The sequence below is a fragment of the Crotalus tigris genome, unplaced genomic scaffold (genome assembly GCF_016545835.1).
Source record: "Crotalus tigris isolate CLP2741 ecotype Arizona unplaced genomic scaffold, ASM1654583v1 scf7180000017601.7605149639:7615979, whole genome shotgun sequence".
Classification (NCBI taxonomy): Eukaryota; Metazoa; Chordata; class Lepidosauria; order Squamata; family Viperidae; genus Crotalus; species Crotalus tigris.
The window spans coordinates 1943022-1957358 of record NW_024096505.1 but is presented as its reverse complement, the minus strand read 5'-3'; the positions used below and the strand labels follow the sequence as shown (position 1 = coordinate 1957358).

Sequence of the window (14337 nt, the reverse complement as noted above, 5' to 3'; positions counted from 1 at the left end):
AAGGGGTAAGACTCTATCCAACAGCCAAAGCTGAACAAATACCTTTAAATCTGTGCACTGAGTACAAACCTTAATGTACTTTCAGATTGTTTATTTTGAATGTTTAGTCCAGAGAAAGTTGTATTACGTTCAGTGAATTGGATATTATTTATAATTCAGGAATTGTGCAAATATATGAATTTGCTGTTGATTTATTCTTCGATAATTTTAGTAATGATGCTGTAATTCTTCCTTCTGAAAAAGTGAAAAGTAAAGCAGAATACCCTCAAAATATTCAACATTAAACACTTACTACAATAATTGGCCTCAAAACCAGTCAATGGATTGTGATGGACTACCACCAGATTTGGAAGAGTCACACAAGAAGTGCTTTCCTAAAAAGTCCTCAGGTGCTATCTGCTAATTGACAAGGCATTCACAGGAACTGAACATCCTTTCATGGAATACTGCAGGTACTGCAGTTCTGCAAGTGTAGGGATAAATCATTTATGGATTATATCTCTAAATATAACATTATTTTGTTACAGGAAACATGGGCCACAGAGGATATGGGGCTTGATAATTTTTCAGTGTATTCTCTGAAGGCCAATAGATTAAGAAAAGAGGGGGGGGCAAGTGGTGGATCTTTTGAATAAGTGAGTAATCTAAAACCCTGTAATCAATTTGTAATGGTTATAAGCCTTTGAGTTGGCCATCTTGTTGTTAGAAACACCTTTCTCCCATCACAACTGTTACAAAGCAAGTGAAAGAAAAGTGGCTTATGTTGAGACTATATATGACATCCTTAATAATTCATTTCATTTCCAGTGTAATGTATCCATTTTGGATAACACGGAATCATTTCCATATTCTGATACTATATTGGATCAAGTCACTAATAAATTCCTAATTCTTTTGAAAAAGAAAGAACACAATCCACATTAAGTCTCTTTAAGTTCTGTTGGTGTTAGTTTGTAGATTACTTAAACTTGGCCACTTTAACTTGATTGTATTGTTTCTAAGAGATTACCAGAGAATTCGTTAACATGCCAGGATTGTCTGGAATATCAAGTTTAAAAATATTGCTGTCCTAGATATTGCAGTCCCATTTTTAAGCCAAAACTATAATTGGCATATTTCCACATTTGAATAAAATTCTGTTACAAGTTGTAAATCTGCTTGAATTATTTTCAGCAATGGAAACTAGAAGTCATTACTATGTGAAATTACTAAACAAAAATAATAGAGATATATATTTTTGACACCCTTTGTTTTCATATTATACCTTCTGTGCAATGTAGATTCTTAGTTGTGGTGAGTTGCTGCCCTAAAATCTACTTACTTATTTAAGACATTTATGTGTATATGTGGTTTTTCTTTCTTTTCTTTTCTTTCTTTTTTTTTTTTTGAAAAAAGCAAAAGTCAATGCAAGTAATTTCAAAACCTCAGCGTACTAAAGAGTGCATTTACTGTATAATAACTGTTCTTCCGTTTTGGTTGTGTAATGCACACTGCTAAGGTGACCAACTTTTTTGCAATGAAAAGGAGGACACAAATAAATTGAAGAAAAAATATTGTAAATAAAATTACGTTCAGCAGCAATTCCTATTGGCTTTCGAAAGCCAATAGGGGGAATAGCACAGTTCATGCAAAAGTTGAGAAAAAACCATCAAAAAAAGATGCCGGAACACCGTTCTGAGCATTCTATGAGAAGAAAAAAAAGCCCTCCAGATTAGTCTTCAAATATCGAAAAGGAGGACATGAAGGAGGACACTTTTCGAGGGAGGACAGAACTTACAAAAGGAGGACTGTCCTCCCTAAAGGAGGACGGTTGGTCACCTTAACACTGCATTACTTTGGATTCCTGTTGGTTTTGCTGTTCTAGAGACTGCTTGCACGCTGTGATACATTTGCACTGTTGTAAATACATTAAACATTGTCTTTTTTCCAGGTGGCTTGTTTATCTTTTATAGTTCTGATGATAATAACTAACTGAACTATGAGTAATTTGATTCATGTATTAGAAGATTTAGAATGTTGGGCATTCTAATTCTGTATTTTGCATAAACTAACAAAATGCTTTGTATATTTCTGTATAGTTGATTTCCTGTAGAATATTTGTATGTGCATTATTTTCCAGGTTAGAGCTCATTTTTCTGAAAATGGAGAATCCTTATGATAATGCAACAAAAGAACAATTAAATAAAAGCATTGATATTTTCAAACTGTTGTCTTTGTCCTGTTTCAGTGAGCCTTCAGTTTTCAGTTTTTGAAGCTTTCCTTATCCCAGTATTACATAAGGATCCCTTTTAAAAATTTCTTTTACCTCTTCTTTGTCTTTCTCTCTGTGCTTCCCATTTTTGCCTCTTATTGTTCTTCCTTTTTTGCTCTCTTTAGAATTCATGAGGCATAAGCCAATGAAAACAAATTATGAGTTCTAAACAGTGGTGGGATTCAGATATGTGAACAACTGGTTCTCTGCATGGATGCCACTTCCGGAAGTCCATTCTGGGCTTGGGCAACAAAAAAATTAGCTAACGATTCTGCAAACTTGCTGAATCCCACCACTGGTTCTAAACCGGAAGAAGGATCGTAATTACATAATCCAATAAATGTAAATTGGCCAGTAGGCAAAAAGCAGTTTTCTCTTTATGCTGTTTTTCAGAATATAGCCAAAGATTGTACACTAGAGGGTGCTGCATTCTTCAATAAACAATGAAATTAAGTCTTGCTTAAATTTTCCTCATAACATTTCTCTATAGAGTATTCTGCTCCCATGTTTTGATATTTTCAGGGGAGAAAAGAGATTAAAACTGTAGAGTTTTTATTTTTTAAAAAAATTTTTTTTAAAAAAATAAAATACATAAAAACGTCTACATTTTCATTTACATTACACTGTGTTTACTTCCAGAGAAACTTCCAGGGAAGCTGTTTAAATGAAAATATTGTAGCTAAAGTGAAGATGGAGTTCAGAGCAAAGAGAATTGAGATGCCTGATGTTTTACTCTCCACTCTTTCTCTTTATCAACATTCCCTTTATCTGGCCACCACTACACCTTAACACATTAGGAACATGGAATAGAGAAATATGTTCCACCCACAAATAAACCAATCCCCCAGATTCTTAATTTTCATACATGGTTTATTCGTGATTATTTATTTTTCATGGTATTTTGGTTAAAAATTCCAGGGTCTGCTTATCTATGGATGGGTTTCTAGGCAATTACATATAAAATGTATGAGGATTAAGTCTTATAGTATATGCTCACAGATAGGCCTATCTCCAGATAAGTCAAACCCAATTTTTGGAATGTATTTTGACACCTAAAATTCTCCGCTTATTCACGAGTGTGTATATATGTTCTGGGTAGCATGTGAACAACTCTGCCTGGGTTTGGAACCCAACCAGGGATGAACTGGAATAATAACTTTGGTGAGAAAGTTCTAGTGGCTACTAATACTGTAGGCCCTTTTTCTTAATAACATCACACTGTGCCAATTTTTTGAAGTTATTGACTATTCTTAGCAATTCCTACCTTTTCATAAAACTATAATTCCTAGGATTTCATAGAGAAAGTAATAGCTCATGTCAATTTCATTAGTCTTATTCATAGTATTCTCAAACTAGACAAAACTGCAGATGTGTGCATTTCATTTCCCCAAATCTACTGGCTGGGAATTATGGGAATTGCAATCCATACAACTAAACGTTGCCAAGGCTTCTTGATATGATTGCTGCCACGCTAATGGATTCCTTTGAGTATTTCTGGAAAAGGAGAGTCTTCCTATAGCTTCTCTAACATGCTCCTCTGCCAAAGCTCAGAGTCTGGGCCAATTGAGGATAATCCCCACCAAATAATGCACTAGGCTTGAGGAAAAAATATAATTAACTTATAGTATTTGCAATTAATACAACACTGCTGTGTTCACGATGGACTCTGATTTGAAGTATCAATATACATCAATATACTATGGGGGGAGGATTTGTAGAACAAAAACATGTAGAACAAAACAGTACAAATATGAAAAATGACATAGATTTAAAAGTTAGGAAAGTTCTCAAGGCTTTTATTTGCAGAACAATAGACTAGAAAAAGCTACACTTGTGTTTAAGTATTCTATTTAATTTTTAAGATAAGGTTGACATGATCTCATAGGCAATATTTATTTTAACAGAAGAGAGCATATGTATATCTACAGATTGAAAAGTAGCTTTATTTTAATTCCTCAGGAACTCTAGAAAAAGGCGACAGGTTCTGAGATCCCATTTACTTTAGGTGGAGCATTCTGGAAACAAAATACAATTAAAAACAATTAGTACTGTCCTCAAATTATAGTGCCAAATATTAACTTCAACGAGATACCTGAAATGGGAAAAGTGGGTTACTATTTGTTTCTTTGTATTTCATGTTTCTAGACTTCCCATCCAGGGAGTTTAATGATGAAGTAGAATATTTACTAAACTAGTATTAAAGATGGGAAAACAGTAAGAGAAATAATAATATGCAAATCATCCTGGAAATGTTGTAGATAATATACTGTCTTTTACAAAGAATGAATGTTTATCAAAACAAGGACAAATAGCTATGTATAAAATCTGGGCAAACGAGGGGCACTCTCAAGGAGAGTGAAAAGCATCTTTTTAATGTGCATTGCATGTGGCAAAACAAAAAGAAATAGGGTCAAGAATAAATAATAATAATAATAATAATAATAATAATTAATAAATAAATAAATAAATAAATAAACTAATACAGAACTGAGTGACCATTACAAAATAAATTCTTTGAGATAGTTTGATCATATAAAGAATGGGGAGGGGTTTTCTTTAGGCTGTGGTTGTTTTTTTTTTTTTTTTTTTAATTGAAATTTTTCAAAAGTTTTACAAATAAGAATCCACCCCCCCCCTCCCCAACCACCCCACCCCACCCCCCCGACTTCCCAGAACTGAATATAGGATTATTTAACAAATATTTTAAAAATAACATTTGCAATTTATAAAATAATTAATAATAATAATAAAAATCACAGTAATAATATATATAATAATAATATACATAACATAAACTTTAAAATAAATAATATATACTAAAAAAGAAAAAAAAGAAATAAGAAAAGAAGAGAGAGAGAGAAAGAAGAAAGAAGAAAGTAGACGAAGAATAAAGCATATATATATAAAAAAAAAAATGAATAATAATACGTAAAAAATGTATATATATAAAAAAGAAAAAGAAGAAAGAAAGAAAGAAAAAACAATCATTACAAATTATAAAAAGGCTAAATAATATTTTTCCATATCCAAATTATGTTGTATAAAATTTATCCATTTTTCCCATACCGCAAAAAATTTTTCTTGAGATTGCTCCTTTAAGAAAGCCGAAATCTTTGCCATTTCTGCCAAATACGAAACTTTATGAAACCATTCTTGTAAAGTAGGCAAAGATTCCTTCTTCCAATATTGTCCTATTAACAACCTAGCGGCTGTAATCAAATTTAACATCAATATAACCTCCTTAGCATCACAGTCAATAACAATACCTAGTAAAAATAATTGCGGAGTAAATTTTACCCTCCTTTTAAAAATTCTTTGAATATTCCACCATATCTTAATCCAAAAAGCTTTTATATGCTTACACGTCCACCAAATATGGTAATAGGTAGCATCCAAATATCCACATCTCCAGCATTTCGGCTGTAGATTAGGGTACATAATGGACATTTTCTTTGGGTCAAGGTGCCATCTATAAAACATCTTATAAAAATTCTCTCTTAAATTTTGCGCTTGTGTGAATTTAACATTTCTTATCCAAATAAGTTCCCAAGTATCCATTGAAATCGTTTCACCAATATTCTGTGCCCATTTAATCATACAATCTTTAACTAGTTCAGTTCTGAATCTAATTCCACTAAAACCCCATAAACTCTCTTAATATGGGTTGGCCTTTGATCTCTTACTTGTTTTAAAAAAATTTCATCTTCTCTAAGCCAGCCCGTTTTACAATCCATCTTCCATCTATCCACTATTTGTCTATATTGGAACCATGAATAAGTTAAATTTTCATGTGTTAATTCTTCCAAAGATTTTAACTGCCAGTCTTGGCCATCCCATCTTAGTAACTGTACGTAAGAGACCTTGTCCATATTTACCCCTTTCCTTATACCTTCTATGGCATGCCGAGGTATAGCCCATAATGGTATTTTGAAGTCACTTTTATAATACTTTCTCCACACTCTTAGCAAAGAGTTTCTTATAATATGAGACTTAAAAACCCAATCCACTTTTTTATTAAATATTAAGTAGGCATGCCATCCAAAAAGTAGGTCCCAGCCTTCCAAATGAAGTATTTCTGTATTTGTTAAATTCACCCAGTCGCTAATCAATGTCAATACTACAGGCTGTGGTTGTTAAATGCTTGTGATGAATAGCTGACTATGAACAGAATCTGCAGTTGTCCTTGACACCATATACAGGTCACCATGTTCAAGTTCATCTAAGCACATACTTATTAGGTTGATCCCTGAAGATCAATAGATGCTGACAGTGGTTTGCAAAATAATATGGATTCTGCTTGCAGCAACGCTTGGTTTTATTAAGACCAAGATTTGCTGTTGTATTAAATGGTTTATTGTATTAAATGGTTTAGTGTTTGCTGCTGTAAGAGCTGGATTTATAGTTTTTTCAGAATGTACAAATGATCTCTATTAAAATTTTCAATTTGTTTTTCTAGTTAATTTAATCTCTCATTAAGTAAATTATCAGGTGGAATTGCCCCTCTCCAGAGATTTGAGCAGATCAGTAGAGATAATTGATTTTATCATTTTGACATAAGAGCAAAGCCTCAGTTTCTTATTCCATAAAACATATAGTACTGATAGTATAGTAGCTGTGTTAGGTTGGATAAACCAGATTAGATGGGTGAATTGCTTTTGTTTTTGCTCCAATTCTCTGGCTATAAACTATTTTAGTCCTCTGTGAAAGTGACCAACCTATAAATTAGGTATATACATATCTACATATTGCCTCAACACCATTCATGTCAATTTATATCACTTCATAACTGTGCCAAATGACACATTGAGATGAAAATTAAGTAGGCAAATTCAGATTGAATGGACATTTGGCTTTAACAGACACTCCTTTCCCCCAACAGTCCATTAAATCATGGGTTGATTCCATGTCACTTACTACTATTACTTTTCTTGCTATCAGATTATAATGTTTTCTAATTATGGGGTTTTGCCTTTGAGGGGAGTTAATAGAGGTCTATGGCAAGTCGCCACAGCTAACTTGCCATGGGACAAGAGCTACCCTAATATCAAAGAAATGGTGGAATGGAGTCATTAAAGAAAGAATGCAAAAGGAGGGACAAAAATGAAATGTGAATGAGAAAAATTAAAATAATATATAAAATATTTTAAATAATTAAATTGAATTGTTAAATTGTCCTATGGGAAATTGTCCCTTGGTAAGTTGGTCACAATAAATTGGCCGTGGCAAATTGGCCAAAGCAAGTTGTCCCATTCCAGATAGTAGATATTCAGTGCTGATAATTTAGACTAGTTGCATTTATATGGTAATGAGAATCACTTTGCGAAGAATTTTCCTTAACCAATAGCTTCAGTCACTGAATCAATACCTGTATTATCTTTTGGAAAGAAACACCAGATGACTCCAGCAATACTTGAATCAAAACAGCATCCTCTATTGTAGCATTCCTGAGCACTGATATAGGGGTATCCACAGTTCACTCTGGCATTTGGTTGCACTTGGCATTGTCCTGGAACTGTTAAATACAGTCTAAATTAATCTAGTATAATAACGTATTTGAGGAAGGGTAAAACCATTAGGGTATTTGATTTGTAAAACAAAAAATTCTCCACTCAAATTTGAATGCTAAATACTCTTAAAAACAGATATTAATCAAGTCTAGAATTGTCTTTAGATATGTTGATGCTTTAGACAGGGGAGCAAATGCAACCCCTTCCCTCAGACTCAAAGCAATATAAATCAGTCAAGAAGTTTGGCCATCCGAGGATGAACATCTGTAAAAATATTGTAACAAAGAATATGTACTAAGAATGCCAGGAAGATTCTGCCTCCCCTTCACATGTTATCAAATGCTGACAAAATTAATATTGATGACAAAAGGCTGCTGCAGAAAGTGTAGAATAGGCAGCTTTTATATAAAGTGAATCAATATTTCCCATAAACATTTTTTAAAAGTTCCACTCACGTAATTTCAGGAAAAACCCATTAGCCAGGCTGCTGAATCCTAAGACAAGGACCATTGCCAATAACCAGAACTTCTTCTGTTCCATGGCAGCTTGCTTTCCTCTGTCAGGAATCTTTAATGCTCCACAAGAAATTAACTATGCAGGGTCTAGGCAAAAAAATTGCTGAAAATAATTTTTATACTAGCGTGTTTGTTCAATTTTTTTTACGTAATATTTATCTTTGGAGGGCTTTTTATGTCCTCATAACTCCACCTTTGTTTTGATACCAAGATTTCTATGTATACCCAGATAAAGTATCAAAATGTGGTAATGATTGATTAACTATTAGTAGGAAGATTATGTAGCAAGAGAGATCAGCCTCTCTTTGGGATCTTTACAATGCCTTGGTAAGGCCACACCTGGAATACTGCATACAGTTTTGGTTACCACGATGTAAAAAAGATGTTGAGACTCTAGAAAGAGTACAGAGAAGAGCAACAAAGATGATTAGGGGACTCCAGGATAAATCATATAAGGAACGGTTGCCAGAACTGGTTATGTCTAGTTTAATGAAGAGAAGGATAAGGGGGGACATAATAGCAGTGTTCCAATATATCAGAGACTGCCACAAAGAACAGGGAGTCAAACTATTCTCCAAAATGCCTGAAGGCAGGACAAGAAACAACAGATGGAAACTAGTCAAGGAAAGAAGCAACCTAGAACTAAGGAGAAACTTCCTGACAGTTAGAACAATTAACCAGTGGAACAACCTGCCTCCAGAAGGGGTGAATGCTCCAACACTGGAGGTTTTTAAGAAGAGACTGGACAGCCATTTGTCTGAAATGGTATAGGGTTTCCTGCCTGAGCAGGCGGTTGGACTAGATGACCTCCAAAGTCCTTTCCAACTTAATTACTACTACTACTACTACTACTACTACTACTACTACTACTACTACTATTATTATTATTATTATTATTATTATTATTGCAAATGAATAAATCATATTCTTTCTTATCTGCTGAGCTTGTGCTCTTTCCTGGATCTTTAGCAAGGACTTGGGTAATCTTGGCCAGACGCCAAAATTTCCGCTTATTCACTCAAAATATTGCACAGCCCAGCTATTTTGTCTTGGTCCTATCTATTTCCCTTGATCTTGTCAATGTCTTGAATTTAGTCTGGACTGTATTTCTGGGCTCCCCCAATGTAAGCTGTCTTTCATTACTGAGATAGAAGCCAATGTTCTTCTTCGCCACTGCAGCAAGAAGCATACTGAAAATAACAACAAAAAGTGCTAATTGCAGATAGAAAACTGTGCTGTGAAAAAGATTGTGGAGAAGATTTGGGAGGACTATATTAGCTTTTCAAATAGAGGGCCATAAATGGAAAAACAGAAAGAAGAACCAGAAGGAAAAATTAGATCAAGCTTATTATGGCCTTTATTCAGCAGAACTCAAAAGAAAAGCTTACCCTAAAGATATAAAGCAAATTATTAGTACTTATCTTTCTCTATAATTACACTAAAGCAAGTCCAGTTTTGTTCTATCTGGCAAAATATACATTTGGGAGTATCTGATGAGATAGTAATGAATGCAGTCTAAATTATATACATTTATACTCAGTGGAAATATATATTTAAAATGGTGTAATAAGTGGAACATATATTTGGTGTGTTTAGTACAAACAAAATGGCAGTTGATGATTTACTATGATTAATTGTGCGAAGGTGGAGCTGAAATTATTGCAAGGTTCTTCCTGACATGATTTGAAGGGGATACTCCCTTGGTAACCAGGACTATAGGCTGAACTATGAAATAATAATTTAAAAAATGTCTAGAAGAAAGCAGTGCTAAATCGCTTCCGCCACACTTCCAAGAAAATTGCATGAATCTAGACACCAGGAGTTGGGCTTTACTGAAGAGCCTCTTGTTTTTTTATATATATATAATTTTTTAAATTTTACTTCTGATTTAGTCATGCCAAATAAAAAAACAAATCCTAAATAAACTTATATTGGTGAATCTTTTGCGTCTGTTTCAGGTTACAATAATATTATTGAGATATAGCACACTTCCAGCTTTTTAAACCAAATCAAATTCAGCAAGACCAAATGTTATATCCAATAGTGGTCATTCAGGAAATGTCCAGAATTCTGTCCTTCATTTCCCAGAATAGTTTCTACAATATTTTAATATTTGTTTTTTTTTTGCACAAGAAAATATTAATTACTCGTGGTTTCAGTACAGACAATTATTGGAAAGGTGGAAGATAGTTTATAAAGTGGGTTTGATTAGAGAGGATGAGAATTTGTTGAAACAAATTAAAGATCAAAATCGAACTCATATAAAAAGAATTTATGGTGTATTAGTGGAATTGGATTCAGAAACAGAATTAGTTAAAGATTGCATGGTTAAATGGGCTCAAAATTTTGAAGAACCGATTTTATTAGATACATGGGAGACAATTTGGGTGAGGAATGTTAAATTCACGCAAGCTCAAAACTTACAGGAAAATTTTTATAAAATGTTTTATAGATGGCACCTTGATCCACAAAAGATGTCTCATATGTACTCAAATTTGCAACCTAAATGTTGGAGATGTGACTGTCTGGATGCAACGTATTATCATATTTGGTGGTCATGTAAAAGTATAAAAGTTTTTTGGATCAAGATATGGTGGAATATTCAAAGAATTTTTAATAGAAGGATAAAATTTACTCCACAATTGTTTTTGTTAGGTATTGTATCTGATTGTGATGATAAAGAAATTATTTTAATGTTAAATTTAATTACAGCAGCAAGGTTGTTGATAGGACAATATTGGAAGAAGGAATTTTTGCCGACTTTGGAGGAATGGTTTTTTAAAGTTTCTTATTTATCTGAAATGGCAAAAATTTCGGCTTATTTGAAAGATCAAATGCAAGAGAAATATTTATTGGTGTGGAAAAGATGTATAAACTTTATACAGTATAAGTATGATATTAGAAAATATTATTTAGCTTTTGAATAATCTATATTTAAAGTTTAAGATAATGATTAGAAATGTAGACTTGTTTTGTCTTTTTTTTCTTCTTTTTTATATATATTGGAGTTAAAGTATTCAAAAATTTGTTTTTTGAATGTAGTTATATTTGTTTGAATTGTATTCAAGTTTAAATGGTTTTTTTTTAATTCTAGTTAAACCTGTATTCAGCTCTGGGAAGAAGGGGGTAGGGTTTGGGGGGGGGCTGGGAGGGAGTGGGTGAGGGATTTTATTGTAAAATTGTAAAAATTTATAATAAAAAAAAATTGTTTAAAATATCTTTTTTAGAATTTGAATTGTGTTTTCATTCTAATCATTCTAATTTGAATAATTGATTTAATTTGATTATAGGTTTTCTGTACAAGTCTATACAGCCACCAAATTTTCTGATCTATTAAGAAGCAATAAATTACATTATTCAAGATAGTGATCCAATTGTGAAAGTTCATTTGATTTAGATTTCATTCAATCTTCTTCAAATCTAAAATTTAAAACAATATACAGGATGATGCCTAAATGGCAGTAAGAACCAAGAGTAGAACAAGCATTAGGAATATCAAGGAGAGAGAAATGCAGCCAGTTATAGCAAAGCTCTATTGCTTAACAGAAGAAAAAGTATAACTGATTTAACAATGGAATATAATATCAAAATAATCAAAATACTGTATCTGTATAAAAGATGTACTCTTTTAATTATAATTTTGTATTCTTATTGTTATAGTTTTACCGCTTTTAATGTTGTAAGCTGCCCTGAATTGCCTTGTAGTGAGATGGACAGCAAATAAATTTAATAAATAAACAAACAAACAATAAATAAATATTACAGAAACTGAGAAAGGAAAACAGAGAAATGAAAGTGTCTTGGAAAATTGTAGTATATGCAGAATTGCTCAAAAGTCTTCTTCCTTGTGCTTTTCTTAACCAAATAAGAGTATGTATGTATGTATGTATGTATGTATGTATGTATGTATGTATATATGTTTTCTGAGGTTTTTGCGGATGTTTGTATGTAGGTCTTTGGTTATTCGGGTTTTCTCCCGCGTCAAATTGGAAGTGTCTTGGCGACGTTTTGACGAAGTCCCATTCGTCATCTTCAGGCTGGTGTTTTCAGCTTCGTGCTTCGAGGAGCAATGTGTGGTCTTAGCTGTTTCTTCCTTTTAACTGCCAGTGGGGGTATAAACTGATTGGGTGGGAGCTTGGCTGTGTTCTGATTGGGTGGAGGTGTGTTCTGATTGGTTAGGGTCTTGGATGTGCTCTGATTGGCTGGGGGGTTGGCTGTTTAAGATGGTGGGCTGCCTTGCTATTTTTTGGCTTCGCGTTTGTGGTTGTGCCTCATCTTCATGGTGGGTGTCAGTTTGCTTCATGTATGGATTGGAGGGGTTTAAAGTGGCTAATGATGCAGCTGTGGTCTGGCTTCTGGTTTGTGGTCGTGTCTCCTCATCAGTGTGGCTTTGGGTTTGCTTTTTGCATGGATGTGTGGTGGTGACATCCTGTATGGTTTTTGTGAGTGTGGGTCTGGTGTCATTTTTTGTGTTAGGGAGTCGTTTGTCAATAAGGGCGGGTTTCCAAATGGCTGGTAGGCGGGAGGTATCATCTTGTTTGTTCATGCTGTGTGGGCATTTTTCTATCTCGATGGCTTCTCTGATTATTCTGTTATTAAAATGTTCAGTTTTGGCGATAGTTCTGGTCTTTTTTAAAGTCAATTTCATGTTCTGTGGCTTTAAAGTGTTGGACCAGGGAAGATGTTGGTTCCTCTTTTTTGACTGAGTTCTTATGTTCTTCAATGCGTGCACTTATTCTTCTGTTGGTTTGTCCGATGTATGTGGTGGGACAAGCAGTGCATGGGATTTCATATACTCCTTGATTTTCTAACTCAATTTTGTCTTTGGGGTTTCTTAGGATGGTGGATATTTTTCTGTTTGTGCAGAATGCTGTTTTGATGTTGTGTTTATGGAGGATCTTGCTGATTCTGTCTGTGGTGCCTTTTATGTATGGGAGGAGGGCTTTGCCGTTTTCTTGTTCTCTGTCTTGGATTTTAGTGGGGGTTTCTTTTTGGATTAGGTTTGTAATTTTTATTTCTTTGGAATCCATTGGATGTTAGTACATTGGTGAGAGTGTGTAGTTCGGTTTTTAGGTGTTGTTCATCAGCGAAGCGTTTTGCTCCTCGAAGCACGAAGCTGAAAACCCCAGCCTGAAGATGACGAATGGGACTTCGTCGAAACGTCGCCAAGACACTTCCAATTTTACGTGGGAGAAAACCCGAATAACCAAAGACCTACATATATATATATATATATATATATATATATATATATATATATATATGTGTGTGTGTGTTGTGTGTGTGTGTGTGTGTGTGTGTGTGTGTGTGTGTATGTATGTATTATGTAATATATATATATATATATATATATATATATATATATATATATATGGAATTCAGGAGGGTTTTCATTGGCTGCATGAATCATAGTTAACACAATAGGTGTTATCATCCAGAAATACTGTAGATAAATCGGAGTGAAGAATGCTCAGCTTCTATCTGGAAGACTATCCTGTTCCCCCAGTGAAAAGCTTCAAAAGAAGTAGACATCAAGCTGTGTGAGAAGGGTGCACCTGCTTAGTTTTATATTTGCTGGACCAGTGCTTTAATAACATCTTCAAAGATCTCTTGTGTCACTCACACAGACTGGCCAGAGGCTCACAGCACCCCCAACCAATGACAGGAGAGGCTGCAATGGGCTGCCTTTTTTGTGGGTGATTGGCAGCTGGAAAAGAAGTCACAATAAGGAAGTCTGGGGAAGGAGCCTTCCTGCCCATCCTCCCTTTGTTGTTTCCAGGAGTGGCTGAGAGAGAAAGGAGCAAAAAAGGGGAAAAAATAGAGCAGTACTTGGAGCTTTGTCTGCTCAACTTCCCAGTAAGAAGAAAAGGATGGATTTATGGAAGGGGTCTGTGGGAAAAAGAGACTTATTGGAGTAAAATGACTTTACTAACCAAAAGAGGATGGAAATGCTCCTGATCAATGTATGTTCCCCTTCATTTAAGCAAACAGAAACAACAGAGAACATGAGTGGTAGATTTTTGCACATTATGTATAGAATACATGTCATCTTCAAATAACTTTC

General features: G+C 34.1%; 1 protein-coding gene across 1 annotated transcript in view; it reads right to left on the bottom strand.

Moving 5' to 3' along the window:
- Positions 1-4018: 4018 nt before the first annotated feature.
- LOC120319305 overlaps positions 4019-14337 on the bottom strand; it is a 39040-nt gene continuing 28721 nt past the window's right edge. Inside the window, exons 14-16 of the mRNA XM_039368036.1 lie at positions 8214-8349; positions 7617-7763; positions 4019-4266 (exon numbers count right to left, since the gene is read on the bottom strand). Of these exons, the coding sequence (XP_039223970.1) occupies positions 4253-4266; positions 7617-7763; positions 8214-8349 (297 nt within the window). The 3' untranslated portion in view covers positions 4019-4252. The remainder of the gene's footprint in view (positions 4267-7616; positions 7764-8213; positions 8350-14337) is intronic.